Raw genomic sequence first — 22250 nt, forward strand, 5'->3', positions numbered from 1 at the left:
GTTTAAACGTTTGCCCTTCCCGTTTAAAATTTAAATTTTTTTTTTTTTTTTTTTTTTTTGAGACAGTCTCGCTCTGTCATCCAGGCTGGAGCCTCTGCCTCCCAGGTTCAAGTGATTCTCCTGCCTTAGCCTCCCAAATAACTGGAATTACAGGTGCCCACCACCACACCCGGCTAATTTGTCGTGAGGTTTTAAGAATTCCCTTGTAACTGTGTCTATTCCAGGTCATGTGAATGACCTCGGATAGGTCCAGAGCCATGTAATAATGAGCTTGATTCTCCAGGATAGGATCAATTCCATTGCCCGTGGCTGTGGAATAGTATTCCAATTTGAAGAATTGGCTTGGCTTTGCTTGTTTCCTTGGCCACAGATGGCATGTTCTAACCCTATTTACTTCTCTTTCAGAAACATTATTTCTGGTCACATGAGAGACAAAGGAAGAAACACGGTGGATGGTCAGCACAAATCCATCACTAGAATAACACATAAATAGATGGAGAAACCCACACTGTTCTCTGTATATACAAGGGTCAGGGATTTGTCCACTGGCATTAAGGTGGCCCATTCACAGGATAACCCATGTCTGCTTCAAATTGAGCTGGGCCATCCAATGATCTTGGCATTCTGAACTTAAATACGTCACAATGTGACTAGGAAAAAGGAGATTCCTGCAAATCAATTCTAAGAATGACATTTGGTCCCTATTTTTAGAAAATCCGTACTTCGTTAAAGCCCTATTTTGATAACCTTTTCATAGAGATAACAGTAGTCTAAAGTTAAAAGCCAGCTTATGAAAAGTTAATTAATACTCATTGTAAATGTGAATCTTCCCATAGTCACATATAATGCAGTTTTAGTGATAGCTATGCTAAAAGTAAAAGAAGTGAAATTTAAAAATTATTCAGTGATTATTCATTGATTGATCAGAGCATGCATTTACTAATTCAACAAACATTTTCTAATCTAGCCCATGCCTGGCACTTTGTGAGATACTGGGGACAGAATGAGAAATAACTCAGATGTGGTCCTGGTTTTTGTGGAACTCATAATGATTCTTGGGCGGATTTTTGTACACTGATCAATTTAGTGGGGCAGTTTTAATAGTAAGGAAGAGAAACCTATTTGAGATTGTTCAAATGAAAGGAGATTTATCATAAAGAGTTTTCTGTAGCTTAGGTTTGGGACTCAGAGAGCTCTTGGGAACCGAATGCCACTCCTTGCCTCTGCTGGGCTATTCAGCCTCTCTCCTCTCTCTGGGGGCACCACTGCTTCTCTTTGGCTTCTGCTCTCTCGTGAGGACATATTGGACTCATTCTTCATGATACCTCTTGGTGCATTCCTTCTGGCTCTGTACCTGCTGCTAATTTCCTCTTTGTCTTCGTATTTCTAAGCTTATAATGCCAAGATCATTGGATGGCCCAGCTCACTCTGAAGCAGACACAGGTCATCCTATGAATGGGCCACCTTAATGACAGGCATTTTCCTGGTCCAGAGAGCTACAAAGGAGGAAGGGGAGACAAGATCATGTAGTCCAAACACAGCCAGCTTGGCCTGTCCCGTCCACATTTTCATGTAGGTGTAAATATCTGAGCTACATTGTATATTAGGTCAAATTATACTCAAATTCCAACACATCTATTTAAATTCTCCTGTTTGAATTTGTCATTGGATATAATTAAATGTCATTAGATATACAATAATTATTTTGAATCACATAAGCACCATATAATTTTAAATAACCTTAGTTTCCAAGAAAGGGCTTGATAAACTGATAGAAGCACTTTTAAATCATAGAACTTAGACATCAAGGGCTTAGAGGACCTTCGTTATATATCATTTAGGTCAGACTCTTCATTTTACAAAGAAAGCTAAGGTCAAGAATGGTGAAGTGACTTAAGATCTAACTTTAGATGTTTAGTTAGAGATCTAAAACAGATTTTGAACTCAGAAAACTTATAACACTGAACAATTATATAGGAGAGGGGAGCAGAGTTAGGGGGCAAGAGGGGTTTATTTCCCAGAGTTTTTGTTTTAAAACAGCGTGTGTGTGTGTGTGTGTGTGTGTGTGTGTGTGTGTGTGTATGTCCATACATGCACATACACACCTAGGTACAAGCATATGACATACATATATATACATACATATGTAGATATAGGAAAATCATTTCCATTTTCTTTATTGTAGGGGGGAAATCATAGTTCATTAACTCAGGCCAAGGCCAAGATGTCTAACTAAATTATAAAATTTAATATTTGCCACGATCCCTCCAACATAAACAGATTTAAAAGACATGCAGATTCAAATTAGGTGGTTGTTGGCAAGGCTGTTTTTATATGGAGATGCATTCAGCATTGTGGTAAATATCCTTGTCCTTATCCTCTAGCTAACAACAAACACCACCAACAAAAAAGACATTCAACATTTTTGCTCTCTTTGTTTCCAGGCAGTATTGTGAAAGTAATTATTCTGTTGTATTTAAGAGGCCTATTTCATGGATGGGAAAATGTATTAAATTTCATTTGGCAGTTATTCAATCCTAGTTAATGTTATCTCCAGAGATAACTGCTTCAAAACAGGCTTTCAGACCTCAGTCACTTCTATTCTACCATAATCCTTCTAAAAGAGTATAGAATGGGAACTTTAGGAAACTTGTCAGTTTCTAGACCAAGTGATAATGACACAAAACTGGATATACTATTATAAACATTTTGGTACATCAAAATTAAAGTTTGCTGTTAATGGCATCTGGTTTCCAATTTTGGACATACGTTTTTTTGTTTGTTTGTTTTTAGAAAGAAGAACAACAAAATGGGACAAAGACAGAAGTCCTGGTAACTGTGACTTACTGTTACTTTTCACTCTTGTTTTTCCATTAACACAAAAGAAAAGCTGATGTGTTTTCACTGTAATTAGAAACCCATTGATACAGAAAACAGTTTTGGTGTCTGAACTGTAATCTCCCCATGAAATATCAATTATACATGACAGTTGTAGAGTACTAGATTTCAGTTTCAAGTATCTTGCCAGACCTCTGTCATATTTGAGGAAAGCAAACTTACTTTCTCAAAAGTGCAAAACACCATTTAGTACAAAAGTGTATCTTTTAAAGAGGTGGGAGGCGGCCATGCAAACTTCTTTAATGGCTCACAGATGGGAACCTGGAAGTTCATGGAATGGCAGCAGTAGACAGATACTGTGAGGAACAACACTAGAGGCACAGAGGCTCTGCAGGAAACAAGACCTACCTCTAATAACCACCTGTTGTGGGAGAAAGAGCTCACATCTGGGACACTCCAACCACAAACATAATTTCCATATTTCTCAGTTTAAAAAATTATCAGATTATTTTTCTTTAGTACACGTGATTAAACCTTTAAGAGACTTTTCATTAACATCAGATCTGGATTCAATTCTTTTGTTTGGATTTTTATTTGATTCTTAACATGTTTGTTGGGAGAAGATTTCATAACTGTCTTGAGAACACCTACATTGTTTTCCAGAAACATCACAGCTTCACTTATGTTCTGTATGAAATATAAGGTAATTCCTTATTGTGTAATTCTTGGAGATTTATTTAGTATTTATTCTCCAGATAATAAAATAATTTTCAAGAGGATTGAAACATGATCTAAATGCAGTGCTTGCCTATCATGCGATCAGCTGGGCTGAAACTCCCCTGGATGTTCACCAAAATGGTTAAATGAATGATTCTGTGATATAGTCCAAGAAATGCAAATGGATGTGAGCCGACCTCAGTTCATCTTTCTTGTAGTAACTCATACGTTCCATCTATTAAAACTGTTTCATTTATCTTTTCTGTATCTCCACCCCACACCCTCAATTCTCAACATCATTTTCCTATAGTGGAAACCATAACTGGATGGAGCTCACCTAGGGGGACAGTGGCAGGAGATTAACAGAGCCCATTCCTCTATCTCTTCCTTGCTCCACGTAGCAGGCTAGTAAGTAGGTGGTATGGAAGTAAAGTTCATCCATCCTAGTGAACCAAACATATCTAGCACAGAGAGTATGGGGAAGTCTAGCAATTATGTGTAAACAGCTTCTGTTTAAAGGAAAAGACAACTGGACACTTGATTTACACTTGGAATTCTGAATGCCTGAAGTGCACGCGGACCTGTGAGAGTGCACAGTCATGCTGCTCACCTCCACACACTTTTTAGCCAGTCCAGGTGACCCACACCTAAGGATCCCTAGGGATTTACCATTACCAACTGGCCTTTATTTTTTAAATGCTTTTCTTGTTATTAAAGTAACACATGCTTATTGTAATATATTTGGAAAGAGAGCAGAAGTGTAAAGAAGTTCACCTAACTAATGAACCATTTCTTCCCCATCACTTTCTAAATACTCATCTTTTAAATGCAATATTCTCTCTCCATCTGTTGATCCCTTGCAATATTAAGGCTTCAGCCTGGCTCTTGCCTGCTGCATGGATTCAGTCTAAGAGGTCCACCTTGTGCCAATGCATCCTTCACCTAGACTCCCAGGACCAATGCAGTTCCCTCCTATTTTTAAATTCCTCACTATCAATGTTCAATTACCTACACATGGCCTCTCATCTGCCAGGTTGATGCCCATATCACTAAGGCTTGAGCAAAGCCCTCCCTGCTCTGTCTGCTGGGCTGGTTTTTTTCCCAACTCACCAACTGCTTCTCTTTTATTAAAGCTCCACAGATCCCCCTACTCTCTGACCCTTCAGTGCTGAGTGGTTCTCCAGAAATCTCTACTTTCTTGTCACCTCACTGAGCTCCCTATGCATTACAGACACCACCCTTAAAACACATTCAAGGTCATTGTTGAATGGTGCAGGGCATAAACTTCAATACGTTTGTTTTGCTGCCATTCATGAAGCCTCTACTTGTCTCCACTTGTGAGCATCCCATCTTAAGGACAGGAACTGCACAGGTCACTGCACAGGAGTGTAATAGTACAATGTGCAATTAGATGCTTAGTAAATGATGACACAAATTTTATGGATCTGTGAGACTATGCCTGAAATCTAAGGCCTTTGATATTGTCAAATATACATTTAGCATGTTTCTATCAAATAATAAACATTTCACTTAATTTGACAAGCACCTTATGAAAGTGCTTGCCATGCAAGACACTACATGGGCATTTGCAGGGAAAAATAATAAAAGACAGACACGTCTATGACTTTGCAGGCACTGATTTTTTTTTTTTTTTTCTTTTTTAAGATGGAGTCTTGCTCTGTCGCCCAGAAAGGAGTGCAGTGGCATGATCTTGGCTCACTGCAACCTCCGCCTCCTGGGTTCAAGAGATTCTCCTGCCTCAGCCTCCCCAGTAGCTGGGATTCCAGGCATGCACCATCACGCCCAGCTAAATTTTGTATTTTTAGTAGAGACAGGGTTTCACCATGTTGGCCAGGCTGGTCTCAAACTCCTGAACTTGTGATCCTCCTACCTCGGCCTCCCAAAGTGCTGGGATTATAGGCGTGAACCACTGCGCCTGGCCCAGACACTGAAATTTTAATGTATAAAGTGGGATAATATAATTACCATACAAGGCAAAATATGATGAATGTCATAAAAGAGTACAAGGTCATGCAGGGTTTTAAAAAATGAAGTCATATCCGTTTGGGAAGCCAGGGACTACTTAAAGAAGAACATGGTATTTTAGGCAGGTTTTGAGTAGATGGGTAGAATTTTGATACAGATTATCCAAATATATTTTTTAAGAGCTGATGCTTAACACAATTAAATAACATCCCAACCTTAAGTGAAAATTTCATTTTACATCAGTAAGTGGCATGATTTAGATACTAGGTATGTGTGAAGAAGCAAGCAGCTATGGACTGTGTGTTAACATGTGTTTTCATATTGTCAGACCACATATTTCTGACAAAAAGCAGATTTTTGTAAAGCCCTTTGTAAAGCTCAATGGCTTTGCTACAAAGTGAACAACACAGGGCGTTTTGGACACAAATGATACCTCACTGTATGTGTGTATTATTGGCCCAAATGATTCACTCTTATTTAATTGCCGTGAAGTCTTTCATCTCGCAGCTATACAATAATAGTTTCCATATGACTAGTGGCTCTGCTATAAATAAGATCAAAAGCAGAAGAAAGGATTTAATAAAAGAAAATGACATTAAGAGTAGCATTAAATCAGGGGGAAAATACCAATATTCAACTTTTTTTTTTTTTTTTTTGAGAATAAAGCACCCAGAGTACTAAGCAGCTTCCCCAATATCTCATGAAAGGTCTTTTTACAAGCAGCAGGTATATGCAGAGCCCATCGTGTGCACGTTAGAGTGGCAATGATTAAGTTGTGAGGGTGTGTGAGAGGCAGAAGGCAGAGTGTCCCATTCAGAGTCAGGTTGGAGAACAGGTAATAGACCAAACGGCTAATTTCACACGGTAAAGAATACAACTGCAATGTGTCAATGGCAAACGTCCACCCATTTCTCTGTCCTTTTCTGTTCTATTTGATGGAGAAAGACTTTTTGGTAATCCAGAGTTTCTCAGAGAATCATAACATTGCTCAATGCCTGTACATGAGTTCTGAGAAAGGAAGTTTTTTTTGGCAAGGCACAGTGACTTGATATGAAAAGCCAACTTCCCAAACAAATTTTCTTCTAGTTCTTAAAAAAAAAAATACAATGTTAATCTCTATTCCCGACTGGATAAACAGCTGCTAATAACCTCCAGCTCCCAGGGGAGGAGGCTTATTTCCTTTCATCTTCAGACTGGTGGATACCTGACGTGCACTGGCCTTTAGTGGTTCCACATGCTTTTTGCTTTGCTTTTTTTCCAAACTGCTTCGGTATGGGTCTTGCCAAGTCGGGTCTCTTTTCCCCCTTTCCCTTCGATTGCATCCAAAACCTCGGAAGATATAGTCAGTTATGGTACTGCTTATTTGAAATAGTAGTTCTTTTACTGTTGGTGTGTTTAAAGAGGAAATTCAAACACTTATAATCTCCCAAGGAGACTAGAGCCTTGGGCTCTTGTATCTTGAAGCCCTGTGAGAAAAATGACCATTTTAGTTCCTTTCATACTGAGCTAATTATTCATTTGAGGGCTGGCTATGTTCAAAACTACTCAATTTCTAGTAGTATTGCTTGTGCACTTACTTATAATACTTATAGTTGTGTCCTAAATAAAGGAGCAAACTTCAACACTTTTTCTTCTAATAGGAAGTGCCCTGCAGAAGATTCCAGAGCCAGCCGGCCCCTGGAGTCTTTCTCACTTGCTCTTAAGCACCTGCTTTAATGGTGACCTCAGTTCTATATCTCAAGATTTAGACATTTTGCAAAACAGCTTTTTAAACAAAAACCAGCTGTTTCCCATCTAGACTACAGGGGGAAACTTTTGGGCAGCTTACAGAAACATTACCCAGAGACTACCATTCTCCAATAACTTTCACACACTTCCAGCTCCAAAAGAGACCTGTCCGTGTGCAGAAGCCAGAGAGAAGGCAAATGTGAAATTAAAATGTGGAAACTCAATACCGTGGTTTTTGACAATGTGTCCAATTAACTGCTTTAAAATGAATGTGGCTATTGTATCAGGACAATGTTCCCCCAAAGATGTCATTTAACTAATATTGGACAGATCTTTTGGTTAAACTCAACTTTATAGTTCTAAGATGATTTATGGATATAGAGGAAGCTATAATTATGCACAACTGTGAATGTCAACCAATTAGGTAGAACCCTCACATTACAGAACATGTAATGCTACAGCTTTTTTTCAGTTCTCACTCCTAAAGCTGCTTTGCCTAAACCCTCTTCTTAACTATGAACCCATTTTCAACTTCTGTTTTCTAAGCAATTAAGATACTTTTGATTTGAAAAATTTACAGCCACAATAAAAGTTAAAATAACACAACGGCCATGGAATGTGAAAAAATATAAAATGGCCAAGGCCTAATCTTGGCTTTTAAACGGTGCCAAGTTGCTCCAGTATTTTCTGTTTTGGTATGAATGACATAACTGAATTACTTCATGAGTTGCTACTTTAATTCCTAAGGGTGGAAAATTCCATGAGTTAACTTAATTTGGATGTAAAAAATATACATGAAAGCTCGCTCTTCCTGTGGACTCTCATGTGAAATATTCGAGCCAATTGCTGGAGCTGCCGTGCTGTGGAGGGGCTTTTCCCCCAGTGCAGCCCTGGCTGGCAAGCTGCAAGGGCTGGTATTATCAGGCAATTTTCTTATCTCCATTTGGGTGCATGGGCCTTTATTTTCTGTTTTTGTTTTTAAATCATGTTTATTATATGGCTCTGCGACGCCTTTTCTATCCTGTCTCTAAGTGTTGAAATTCTATGTGGACTTGAATATGAGCTCAATGGCATCTTCTCCGGGAAGCATTTCCTAGCCGTCTGAATCACTTCTTAGGTCATTTCATAATTATACCTTGCATTATAGTTAGACCCATATTTGTATTATCACCCTACCAGGATAAAAGGCCTGTAAGATCAGATACTTTCTTTTACATGTTTAGGAATCCCCAAAAGCATCTGAGGCACAGCAGATGCAGAAGGGCTGAATGAACATATGTGTATTTTCTAATATTTTCTAATATATACAATATATACTTTTCCCTCCAGAAAATCTGCTTTCTTGAGAAAATAAGGGTAATATTACATTTTTTTTAAATGCACAGTTGTGCCTATTCCAAATTATGGATAGTTTAAGATTATGTCCTTGTAACAGTTCATTTAAAAAATGATGATTACTGTGCTATTAAAAGTGTCTGCCTGCTTTTTCCTCCAAAATTTAAGAAGAAAACCATGTAAGGATTTAAGAATATCATGAGGTTATAGGGTCAATTTTAAATATACGTGTGTGTGTGTCCTTTATATTATAAAACTGGGAAAGACAATAAGGTTTCTGTTTTTGATTTATTTAAAATTCATGGCTCCAAGATGCAAAACACTAGAGAATTAGGATTTGTTTGTCCTAGGTGCAGAGAAAGCAGGGTTTTGAGGTAAACATTCAATGCCAGACTGTCTGTTTCAACATCATAGGGTCTGAATTTGAGTAAAATATGTATTGATGTGGAAAGAAGGGGAAATACCTAAGGTGACCAGCTGCATTTCACATATGGGCATGCACAGTGTCCTAATCACTTTTCTTAGGGCTTGCTGAATAGAGCTTAAAGGATCTCACCTCTATTGCTGTATTCAGAATCTTTTGACTTTTCTTTAAATTAATATAGAAATATCAAATGGTGAGCTCAAGGATTCTGCAGCTGTTATCACTAATCCATGGTTAAAAGAATTTCTTCAAGTTCTTTTCCCCTTCTGTCCTTTTTCCCTTTTCAGTTTTTTTAAAATAAAGTATGATATTGATAAAGATCAAAACTTTCAGTTGAGCTTGCTAATCTGCTCTCCGAAATACTTGACAGTTGTGGAGATTAGGAGAGATGATAGAACACCAGAGAAGGCAAATATCCTAATTTAAAGAAAAACAAGATAGTAGCTATTGAAAGATGATGTTGACCACCAATAGCTTGGGTATAGCTTGGGTGAAATTCTGTAACAGGCTATTTAGAAAATAGTTTTGAAAGTGCTCTGAAAGAGAGGAATGGCCTCTCAAACTCAGTCTGTTTCCACCAGAGCAAGGCCTTCTGGACAAGACTCATTTCCTGCTTCACAGTGAGTGCGGCACGCCTGGCTTCTGGGACAACGCTACAGACACAATGAGAAAAGGTGGGCCACACAGTGTATAAGGAGGGAGACAGGACCAGCTGAGATTAAACTAAGGATAGAAGACAGCATACGTGTAGAAAGAATGTCTGTAACACTGAGCCTCATGACCTTCTGGTCAATTCCCTCCCCTGAAAATATTTTTATTGGTGGCTTTGACGTGGGCATTAGTCAAACCCATTACATCTGCCAGCAACAGAGATGGCAGAGTATGTGACTGAATGAGGACTTCAGGGAAACCATTAAACAGGAATCAGACTGAGGCTACAATATAACATTCAATGAGGTTCCATGAAGTTTTGTACGAACACAACAAAAAGTACACAATGAGACTGGGGAGATATGTGGCTTATGGACTTCAGCTGATTACAAATTGAACGTATGTCAGCAGGGCAATGAAAGCATCAAACACAGCAAAACAGAATTTTGTTAGGTGGCCTTAATGAAGATACAAGGTACTGAATGGGGGAGGAGACAGATCCATCCTAGTCCACTTCATCCTTCCTTAAGCACTGTGTTCAGTTTGCGATTCCACACACTTTAAAAGGTTCTTGTGGAGAAACAGGCATCCTTGCTAAACTAGGGAGAATGCACTGGGAAGTGATGGAGTTCACGACAGGGAGTCTGAACTTTTTTTCAGGTTAAACATTTAAAGATACCGATGTTTCGTCTAGAGGAAAAAAACACTGAGTAGATTGTCTTCAAATAACTGAGCTTCTCAAGCGCTTGTTGGACTTGACTTGCAGGCAATTCTATTGGGCAGAAACATAAGGACTGCAGAAAAAAGCAAATTTGGGCTGGACCTAGGAAGAACTTTCAAACATTTGACGAAAATGGACTTTGGGGGCATTTGGAGCACCCTTGAAGGAAGGAGGTTGATGAAGGCTTGTTGACTGCTGGGCAGGGAATCTGTAGGAGGATTTCAGTAGAGATAATCTCTTAAATTCCCTGAGAGTCCATGGGAATAACTGCTTAGAAATGAAGTATGCACTCAAATAGACACAGAACTTCATGGAATCAAAACCTGTGAAAGGCCAAAAGGAGCAAGACTGAAGATGCTGATGCCTCTGTTGATCATCTCTTTGTTGAAGAGGTCCACATAGAAACAATTTTCTGAATCCTGCTGCTCCCATGACTATATACCAGTAAATGCCACATCACATCAATGCCCACTACCCTCTCTTTTTGCCAAAGAGCAACTCGTTGCAGGCAGCCTAGGGCCAACTAAAGAGTTTTCCTGGATTTCATTAGTTAAGTCAGAGTAACAGAATGGTTTCCCATATCTACCACTCACAGTTGTGAAATGGTTATGATATTAGGGTAAAGAGGAAGTCGGCTGAGCAGTGTAGGATATAGCACAAGGAGTGCTGGTCTGCTTGCTGTTTTGTCTGGTTTCTTTTTGTGTGTACGGCCAGGTCTCACTCTGTTGTCCAGGCTGGAGTGCAGTGGCACAATCTTGGTTCACTGCAACCTCTGCCTCCAGGGTTCAAGCAGTTCTCCTGCCTCAGCCTCCTGAGCAGCAGGGATTACAGGTGTGCACCACCATGCCTGGCTAATTTTTATATTTTTGGTAGAGACGGGTTTTTGCATGTTGGCCAGGCTGGTCTCGAACTCCTGACCTCAAGTGATCCACCTCCCTCGGCCTCCTAAAGTGCTGGGATTATAGGCGTGAGCCACGTGTCCAGCCTCTTTTGTCTGGTTTCTAATCCTACTGGTGAGTACCCATGGTTTGGTCACTTCCCCTTCCTAGGCCTCAGTCTTCAAAAGAAGGGCAATGGGTTAAGTGATTTCCAGGGCACTTTTAGAATCTAAAATTCAGTGGTCTGAGCTCTTAACTGTACAAGGAAAACTACTTGAAGTTGTTTGTCCTATGAAGCCCTGAGAGGTAAAAGCTCTCATGTATTTAATGTCAGTTAAATAAAAAGATACTACCTTGCCTAAGGAATGCTCTTTTGAGAGGCTGCATTTAATCCAAAGTAAAACTAAAATTGTTACTGAAAAGAGGAAAACTGGGCTAAGATCTACTTTTATTGATGGTTTCTGAAATGGGTTCCATACCCTCCACCTGCAGGACTCTGGAGGATGCTGTGGAGGACAGGTGTGTGGGGTGAGTTGCACATGACTCCCCCATCCCTAAGTCAACTGGAAGAGTTTCTCATAGGAGATGACCACTCTTCTACCAAACAACCATGTGATCTTTCACTACTGGATAGGAGTCGGGCCCCTGGTCTTTTAGAGGGCATAGCAGACAGGCAGGGAGCACTCTGCTTAAACACACATCTTTTCCTACTCGTCTGTGAATTCCTTGACAGCACAGAGCCTACACTTGGTAACCATGGATAAATGTTATTGGAATGAATAAACAGACTTTAAACAAAAAGGACCTGAGAGCTACACTAATGCAATATATGAATAGTAGAGGGGATTTTTAGCTCAATGATCCCATCATTGGTGACTCTATCAACAAATAAACAGGAACACACAGAGTCACATAAAGACAAGTTTGATGTGGGTTTCGTTCTTATTCAGTTAAAAAAGAGGTTAGGTCATTTGAAAGGCTTCTTTTTCAGGTTTCATCTGTGGATCTGAATACTGAATGAATAACAGAGAGAATTACATCTGGAAAATTGCCCTTTCCATAATTTATAAGAAATCTAATCATTTAATATCAGGATTAATCATGCAGGTCTCTGAGGCAGAGAGGGAATCATACTTGGTAAGAGTTTCTAACTAGGGTATTGAAGACCTGGCTAGTTCCTTATTCTCCCACATTCAGAGTTTCTGCTTTAATTTTGGAAGAAAAGTGGGCAGTTATAGTAAGAAAAATAATTTGATAACTTAAAATTTGCTACCTCAAGGACCCTGGTAGGGAGAGTTCACACCTCTGAGGCACTCAGCACAAACATGTTGGTTTAAGAATAAGTGGAGAGACAATGTGAGTTTTAATCCAAGCATGCCACCACATTGGAGGGAAAGTTCTCTGTCTATACATTTGGGAAGAAAGCTGCTCTGGGAACCCAGCCATGGAATACCTGGAAACTTCTTTTGCCAACCAACACTTATCAAGGTTTGAAAATCACAAGCTCTTAGCATTTAAAATAAGTTCTGAAAAGGTGTTCTTATAGATAATCTCTGGAGACTATGCCTGGTAGTAAAAAAGAGCATTGAATTTGGAGTTGATGTGTTTGAGTTTAACTCCAGCTGCATGACTTGAGACTAACTGCTCAAACTTCTAAGGCTCACTTTACCAACACCTGAAATGGCCACTATTATCACCCTGACTGGGCTGTTGTGAAGACTGCCTAAGACAACGCATGCAGAGCGCCTAGCAGAGGGGCTGCCAACTCACACTCAGAAAATGTTAGTTTCCTAGTTTCTTTTCTCCAGTTTCTATGGATGATCTATTTACGGGGGTCGGGGGGAGAGAGACAAAATATAATATGTGGGACTCGAGGAATTTACAACAGTTGGTAAGGCAGAGTCATATCTATAAAAGATGCACAGCTATGTGGAGCTGGGTAGGATAAATATCTAGAAATGGTATGATTCATAGGGCTGTAAGAACAGAGAAAAAAATGGCTAGCATGGGTGGGGGAGCAAGGGAAGGCTTCCTGGAAGAAGAATGATTTGAGTCAGTGCTTTGAGAATGGGTGGGTATTAGGTGTACAGAGATAAGCAGTTAGGGCTGGACAAGACAGACAGATACAAAAGTACGAAAGGAGAACATACGGGGTGAATTCTGGTAATATGCCCAGCCTGGTCTTGCTGGAAGACTTGTTGCAGATTGGAAGAGCTCAACATAAGGCTTTCGGTAAATGGTAATGGGCTTCAAACACTGAGCTAAGGAATTGGTCTTTATCTTGTAGATAATGGAAACGCAGCGAAGGTTTTTGAGCAGGAAAGAAGCATAGCTCAATAATATCATCCAGAAAGCTTGCAAGTATACAAACATTCACTCTCGTGTTATAAGCCATGCCGCTGTGAAAAAAAAAAAATCCCTTTCATTATACTAATACTTGGTAAATCACCGAAGACCTACTTCAGAACTCCAAGGAAAACATTTTATGAATCAAAAGCTAAGGACAATATGTTAGCAATTAAATGAGATAACATAACAGCCGAGGCAGAACCACAGTTTTCCCCACCACGATTTCAAGCTGCTGCAGAAAGAAATGCTTATATCACCTTCCAAGTTATCAAGCCATTTTGTTTTGATTTTTGGAAGGCGGGGGAGAGAGGAAACGAGAAGCGTACAGAGGTCGAGAGGATTCAAAGCTGTCTATTCTTTAATCAGAAGGAATTACTAAGGAGAGTTAGAAAGGTGATGTGCTCAAAATAAAACCGGGACTGGGATGAGTATCAAGTTACTGCAACTCGCTTCCGCCCAGAACAACAAACGAAGGTGTGTAGTTGGGAATGAGACTCTCACCAGTGCTCTCTGCTGAAGTTTCCGGTGCATACCTCCCACGGCTACTTTATTTACTGCAGCTGGCCAAAGTTTTATAGCCTGTTTCATGTATTAAAATTCAAATGTGGAAAACATTACCAGTATCCTCCTTGAATTTTTTTGTTGTTGGGGGTAAGGGGGGTGAGGTGTTTTTTTTTTTTTCCTTCCCCTTAAACTTCCTTTTTATTGTGGAATGTATCAAATGGTCAAAGGCTAACTTCAGACTGATTAAATTCAAAACTATTTCCTTTGTTCTATGTTTTTGTTTTAAAATTCATACCAGTTTGCACCGGAAAGATAGGCCAAACCAATCCTTTTCACACACATTAGTGTTTCAGGCTGAGGAGCTCAGATTGTGGGGACACACTTAATGGTTTTCAAGAAGAAAGGAGAGAGACTGTAAAACCCCATTTGGTTCAAAGGGCAGCAGGGTGATGACATGCCATATCTTTGGAGTTACACTATGATCTGGTTGGCTCTGTGGCTGTCCTTGATTGAATATTAAATGTCTTCAGAGGAGAAAACAGGAACTTTTCCTTATCAGCAAAACTGGCAGCTTTATTGCTTGTGTGTGTGTGTGTGTGTATGTCAAGATCAAATTAAAGGGGTGTCTATGTAATACTGGCTAATTATTTCCTTTTTTCTACCGTTCTATTCCATCATCTCACTTTCCCTTCTACTGAGGTCAGTCCAACTTCCTATCTCCAAAAATAATTCTATTCTTTTCCTCCCATCCCACCTCTGAATCTGACTCAAAAGGAGGCAATTCAAAGGTCAAATAGTCCCAAAAGCATTTATGTATAGTTTAATATTTAAAAGAACCACTTAACCTACATCTGGTATTTAAGAAAAACTTTACATATTTATGGAAAAGACTGACTCTCTGAAGCAATGCCCTGGTGCATGTTACATCCGTTTAACATATGCAAAAGGAACACAGCTACAGAAATTAAACTATTTTTCTCTTGATTGAGAGCAGATATACAGAAATGGTTGTAAGTCACAGATCTGGCTTTTAATAAAGCCAGATTTCTTAATTAAAAGCAGTATTGTTTAAACATTGTAGTTACAAAAAAAGAGCTGTACAAACGAAAATCTCATATTATATGCATCCCAAGTGTATTTAACACATTACCTGAGGCCAAGCTAAATTAAAATCTAGACTTTTCTTTTGTAAACTCTAAGCAACTGCCATGAACATATAAACAATTTTACTCAATGATGAATTTTAGGGCAGAGGTCAAGGAAAAGAAACAAAGATTTCTCTTTGGCATTCAAAAATATCTTTCCACATTTTAGATGTGAGTTCATTGCTTCTATTTATAAGCCAGTATTTTTGGTTTCAAATTGGTTGCAGATTTCAGTACTACACTGTTCAGAATGGTACTCTTAATCTTAGCCTTTTATTAAGAGAAACTGAAAGATGGACAGGAGAATACTACTGAGTAAGAACTTAAAAGAACCTCATAATAATTAGTATGTATTTTGCATTTCCTTTTGGGACCATGCTTAAATGAGAAATGCTACAGTGATAATGGAAAATATACCTTCATCCAAGCAACTTTTAGCGAGCCTGTAACGGACAAAACAGGATACTAAGGTGCTCAGAGACCAGGTAGAGCTTGTGAGGAGTAGAACTACAGGGAATCACTGGTCCAGTTACATTCTCCACCACTCTGGTCACCTTATTAATTGCCATCACTTAATATTCTATTAAGAAGAGTCTCTGAATCTTCATAATCATCCCCAAAAGAATTATCTCCAAAATCCTTTCAAAAGTAATGAGGAAAAAAAAAATCACAATTGTAATATGGACAAATCTGCCTAAATATAATTCAAATAAAGACTTATTCTAAATAGGTAGTGATAAATCTACTCCATTAAATTACAGAGCCACACACAATGTATTTATACAAACAAACATACCATATATTTCTATCTCCCAGACTCAGAACTGACAGACACTATTTTGGCTTCTTAAATTAAAAAAAAAAAAACAAAACACTAATATTTGAATGACTAGCAATGTCATATTATAATATGAACTCAAATTGTACACTCTGGCCAGGGTCACCAAAATGAATAATTTCAAACACCAACAATGACCCAGTAATTCACTCTAAAAGGGAAACATGTGTCTGCACAAAAACTTAAACATGACTATTTACAGAAGCATTATTCATCATAGCCAAGGAATTGGAACAACCCAAATGTGTAATGTGGTATGTCCATACAGTGAAATACTACTTGACAATAAAAATGAATGAAGCTCTAATATGCAGCAAACTATGGAAAAACTGCAACAGTCATACTAAGTAAAAGAAGCCAAGTCAAAAAAGACCACCGCATGTTGTATGATTCCATATACTCAAAATATCCAGAATAGGTAAATCTATAGACACAGAAAGTAGATGAGTGGTTGCCAAGGGCTGGAAGTGGAGGGATGGGGAATGACTGCTTAATGGGCACCAGGGGTTCTTTTCTTTTTGCAGGGGGCAAAAATATTCAAAACCTAGACTATGGTGATGGTTGCACAATCTTGTGAATACACTAAAACACTTGAAATGTACACCTGAAATGGGCTCATTGTATGTTAAGTGAAATATATAATTCAAATAAATTATATATTGAGATATATCTATATCTCAATAAAGCTGATTTTTTAAAAAAAAAACAGCAACAATAGTATCTATACCTGACATTCTAACTCTATATAACTATAGAGTCTATAAATTTCATCACTTACCATGAGTGAATGTCTGTTGGCTGAAAGAAGGCCGGTTCCATACCCTGAGCCCAGACCACCCATGGCTCCATTATGAGAAGGTCCAATGATTCCATGCATGTCCCCATGACCACCAGGCATAGCTGTGGATGGGCCCACTGCATGGTTCCGGAGAACATGAATAGCATCATCCAGTCTTTCTAAACGATCTTCAATTCGGCTTTGCTGTTGGTCAACAAATAATGTAAAATTAGATTTAGTTCAAAAGGGTGCCTAAATTACGTAAGTAAAACTTCAGTTGACAAAAAACACACTGCGGGTTTTTCCTTAAAACAATGTTAATACAAACAGTGTTGTTTCCAGAAAACTGGTAGAACATGTTAATGTTAAAATTATAGAGTTATTTTTTCATGAACAAACTATATTCAATAATTATTCCAGGACATTATAACGTTCATGTGCTACATACGGTACTGCCTTTTGAAAGACAATTTAGATTTGTAAGAGAAAAATGTTCACTGAATTTAAGGAACTTTCTGGCAGGTATTAAGTTAAAGAGTTTTAAACAATTATCACTGGAAAGACGACCTATTTATAGTTTCTTAATTAAATTATTCTCCTGAAGGTATATTTCTTTGGTCTTCCCTATGGTATAAGACACAGTGCTAAGTACCCAAATCAGAGACAGGGAAAAGCAAATGGATGGTAATTTCTTGTTGAGTTTTTACAGGGTGTTTCTGGCTTCCTATCTGTCATCAAAACCAGTGGGTGTGTGGTGGTATGTGTGTAAGGGCTTCAAAATGGTTACAGAAAAAAATTATATAAATTCTGTCAACTGAAGTAGTATAAGATTTTAAGACTGAAGAATCACAAACACTTGAATCAATTGTTCACTGGGGGCATCTAACTGAGTTCAAAGCCCCAATCACAGTATAGAATTCACGACTTTAAACCATTAAAAACCAACCAACCTTTGTTCATCCTTGCCATTACGATACTAGTTTTAGACACGACTAGACAATACCTATAGTTTTAGTGAAGAAAAGTGTGTATTCATTTTAAAATATGTATTCATTTTAAAACTGTGATCAATAATGGTATCAAATACCACTGTCCAGTGTACACTATTTAAAATATACCATCTCACTGATCCTCATTTCACGTGTGTACGGGCAGGCAGGGAAGACATTATGATCCCTTCCATACAGACATGAAAATGAGGCTCAAAGACATGAAGTGAATTAATTCCATAGCGTCACACTGCTAGGAAATGGTAAAGTCTGAGTTTGAATCTACGGCTTTTTATTTTAAATCTAGTGACTCTTTGTACTAGATTATGCTACAATTGACTTTGATTTGAATGGGCTGTGCAAACACGTGTACCAGCTCTACGGCATGAGAAAAACCATTTCTAATTATTCTATACTGACAGGAAGAATGTGTGTCTAATATAGTAGTCTATGGTACAGAACATTTTGATTTGGTGGGTTTGGGAGTTAAACTACCTTCCCTAGACTGCTAGCTTTGCTACGTACTTGGCCTTGGAAAAGTTACTAAACCTCTTAGCGTGTATGCTTTTTAATTTATAAATATGGGAATGATAATACACACTTACTTCTGAGTGTAAATATATGCAGGAAAAGAAATCATACATGTGTCTATCACAGTTTCTGGCTCACAGCTTCCTGGTAGGGAGAGCAGTTTCTGCTTGTGAATCTCTTCTTCAGTGTTCAGAATTCAAACAGAATGGAAGCTGTGGTCCATAACTATACACCTCATCTTTACAGTTCTATAGTTGGATGAAGCCTGGTTTTGATGAATAGGACCCAGAGAATAACTGATGAAGGAAAACACTAAAACGACTAATTATTTGGATGTGGTCCACAGATTAATTGGACTGGGTAGTGCATATATGTTTCACTGTCCGGTTTCCTTTATTGGTTAAAATGCATAGCTGAATGATTCATACACTATAGCAAGGAAGAACACAACAAAGGAGGGAAATCCACCTTTGCTTTGCTTTTCAGATTTTCCTTAAGATTAAGCTGAAAGGGAAGTATATAAGACAACACTAAGGCAGACAGATAAATCTATGTCTTCTTCCATGTGTCATCTCAGGATATGAGGGAGAAAAGAAAATCTCAACCCCGAGGAACTAAAAGGCTCCTCTCCCTCACTGCTATTCCTTCCCACTAGATTCATGTACTGCCTAAATGCTACACAACCAGCATTGTTTCATGCATATTTCTGGCCCCCACCATCATGAGGAAAGAAAGACTGAAGTGTCAGACACTGAATCATCATGTGAGTATTTGCAATAATTAATTTCATCCATGGAAATTTTCAGCAATTCCCTCCTGGAAGAGTAGGCATTTCTCTACCACGAAGGATACCAGTGGGTTTCTATGAGAAGGAAATCTCCTGTAAACTTGTTATTCTGGAAAGTAAAGCCGAGGTAGATGAAATCAAACGTTCCAGGTATAGGACATAGCTGGAGTTCCAGCACTCTGATAGCAGAAAAGTGATTTAATCATCAACAGGGATCTTTCTTAGAGATGGGGAGGAGACCACTGCCCTTCCAGGATTTTATCTGGTACTTAGATATTTACAGCCCTGGGGCTTCCATTACAGTAGTATCTGGGGTCCCATTTCCAAACAGGAACAAGCATAGCCTAATGACTCTGGCTCCAGCAAACTTGTGCACTTAACACTGACTTAAAGTTACTAACAGGGAAAATCAGAATCTTGGAGAGTGAAGGAGACTGAACAAGAAAGAACATGACCTGGAAATGGGTGGAACAGAGACTGGCAAGTGAGACATACCAAAGAGTGTAAGGGTCCTTCATAATTAGGAGACGATGAGGCCTGTCCTCCATTTCTAGACCAAACAGCTGTGCCTGCTGATATTAAAATGGGAATTTCAATCAGATCTAGACACACGTACAAAGATGCTTGCCAATATTTTAAACAGTCCTTTTGGAGACGGCAATGACGATTTACATTTAAACAATAAGGTAAATGCATGTAAACTTCCCATATGAGAATTTTGGGACAAGAAAAACATTTTAAATGTAAAATACGTAGACTTTACATAGACTCACAATTCCCCCAGGCTGGCTGTCTCCTAAAAGAGAACATTTAATTGATTCTGAATTTTGGTTAGAAGGGTTCCTGTGGAAGAAAAACTATCACTATGGAGTCAAGGTACTTTTAAGGGTACAAAATGGGATTTTGTTAGACCTTCATGCAAGGCCAGTTTATGTTAAACCAAAATTCTTGCACCAATGGAAAACAGCTTTGCTACTTGTTTTAAAACAATCTTTAGAAAAGATAAATCTTGAAAACTTTTAAGGGAATAAGATTAGTTATCAGTGATCCACTAAGCCAGAAATTTGAAGTCAATATACAGCAACAACTATAAGTTTCTTCTGAAGAAAGTAATTTTTTTTATGATTCACTAAACTTGAAGGCCAAAAAAAGACTGCTGTTAGAATACATATTACATGTCTAACCTACAAAATAAAAAACACTTTAAATTTAAAATAATACACATTCACTGTAGAAAACTTGGAAAATACATAATTCAAAAAAGGAAAAAATAATAGCTATGATCTCACTGAAATCTCATGCCCCGACACTGTTAGCACTTTTAAAATCCACTCTTCCTGTCTTTTCTGGGTGTGCATGTATATTTTTATGCTAAATAAAAATAGAATATTTTGTTCAATTACTTTTCTTGACAGAATTTGGACAGAGCCGTCGGTGTGAAAATAGCAATCTGTCCCCATATTTGCATCTTCATAAAAGTTCTTTCTTCCTAACATGTGGTCTTCCATGATGCATTACCAAGACTCAAAAAGTGGCATCTCTAGCCTTGTTTCTGTGCCTTTCACTGAGAGCATGCTACTCAGGTCGAGGGAATTCGTGATGTTTTCCGGACTGTCTGTGCATCCCAATTTTTCTTTCCCACCGTTAATCTAGAAATGGACGGCAGAACTGTGAGCACCAGATTTTTGTCCAAGCTCTGCTATTACTACTGGTATAAACTAAACAACTCAACTCCCTTTCTGGGACTCAGTATTCTCATCTGTAAAATCAGGGTATCAGACTACATTAGTTGTTCTCAAACATTATGATACCACAGAACATTTTCTTTTTTCTAAATTAGAAAATGAATAAAATGAAAGCTACTTTGTTTGAAATGTGGAAACTGGAGTTCCACCTGCTCAGATTTCTCTATTTCTTGTTGTCTCGAAAGGGGGATACTGACACTTGAAATCATTTTTCAGAGTGTAAGAATCTGGTACAGAACCCGAGCAGGACAACAATACTGAACTCTACTTCCTATTTCCACCAGGGGGAACGTTTCATTACCCTCTTAAAATCACCTCAATTGCATCTCAGTTTCAACGTGGTCTCTCTGGATATACAGACTTCAAAATCCAACTGCTCTCTCTGTTCTGTGATCTTCCCCTACCACGGAGGCTTGGAAGAGGCTGACATTAAATCCCAGCTAAGCCATGGCCATCATTTCTGAAAGTTTTGTGGCAACGTGAAACCTCCTGTCCTCAGCCAAGGAGCCGAGTTTACACTGGGCCATGGGAGCTGCATGCAGGAAATATATAGGCAAGTGACTCCACTATAAATTACAGTAAGCTAAGGTTTCCATCAGGTACGGATGTGATTTAGGTTTCGTTGTTGTTGTTGTTGTTTTGTTTTTTTAATAAACCACCTGGGGAAGGCTTTCTGGAAGCATTTTATATTGGAAAGACAATGAGTCTCTTAAACAGAACTCTGGTAAGTGAAATCATTTACTGACATAATTCTACAAATTACAGTTATTCAATTTGAAGCCACAGGTCATATGCATGTGCTATACTTTGAAGTCAAACATCCCTTCTACTCCACACAATTACTTCACAATGTATTTACAAAATTATAGTTTCCTCCAAACATCCCAATGGCATGAACTTTAAAGAGGGAATTTGGAAAGCCTAAAATTTCTGCAGGAAATGATCCATTTAAATAGTCTATATTTGATGACTCTATAGTCTATATTCATATTCATGACTATATTAACTGAGTTTTTTTCATCTGAGACGTTTTACTGGAATACATTATTCTGCTGTTGGGTGTCTTCTGTGGAGCTAAGAAAAGTGTAAGAAATACATTTTCCATATGCCTGTATATTTTAAAAGATAATCTAATTTTAAGAAAAGGTTTGGATGTAAATGACGAAACTGTTACCTGGCAATTTGTCTCTCCCACCCTTTGTATTTGTCTGTTATAGGAATGTCAAGCTTTGGGATTTGGGGGGAAGTGAGTTTCTACCTATAAAATCAGGAAGTATAAGGGGGGAATCATTCTTATAAACTGTTG

The 22250-nt window shown here is 38.4% G+C and overlaps 1 protein-coding gene across 17 annotated transcripts in view; it reads right to left on the reverse strand.

Annotated features, from left to right (window-relative positions):
* The window catches only part of TCF4 (transcription factor 4), a 371585-nt gene that overhangs the window by 14380 nt on the left and 334955 nt on the right, over positions 1 to 22250 (reverse strand). For all 17 annotated transcript variants that reach the window (XM_017850137.1, XM_017850133.1, XM_017850136.1 and 14 more), the window contains 2 exons: positions 19695 to 19771; positions 16893 to 17096 (listed from right to left, as the gene is read on the reverse strand). In XM_017850137.1, coding sequence (XP_017705626.1) covers positions 16893 to 17096; positions 19695 to 19771 — 281 coding nt within the window. The remainder of the gene's footprint in view (positions 1 to 16892; positions 17097 to 19694; positions 19772 to 22250) is intronic.

Source organism: Rhinopithecus bieti, unplaced genomic scaffold (assembly GCF_001698545.2).
Source record: "Rhinopithecus bieti isolate Rb0 unplaced genomic scaffold, ASM169854v2 scaffold_33303, whole genome shotgun sequence".
Taxonomy (NCBI): Eukaryota; Metazoa; Chordata; class Mammalia; order Primates; family Cercopithecidae; genus Rhinopithecus; species Rhinopithecus bieti.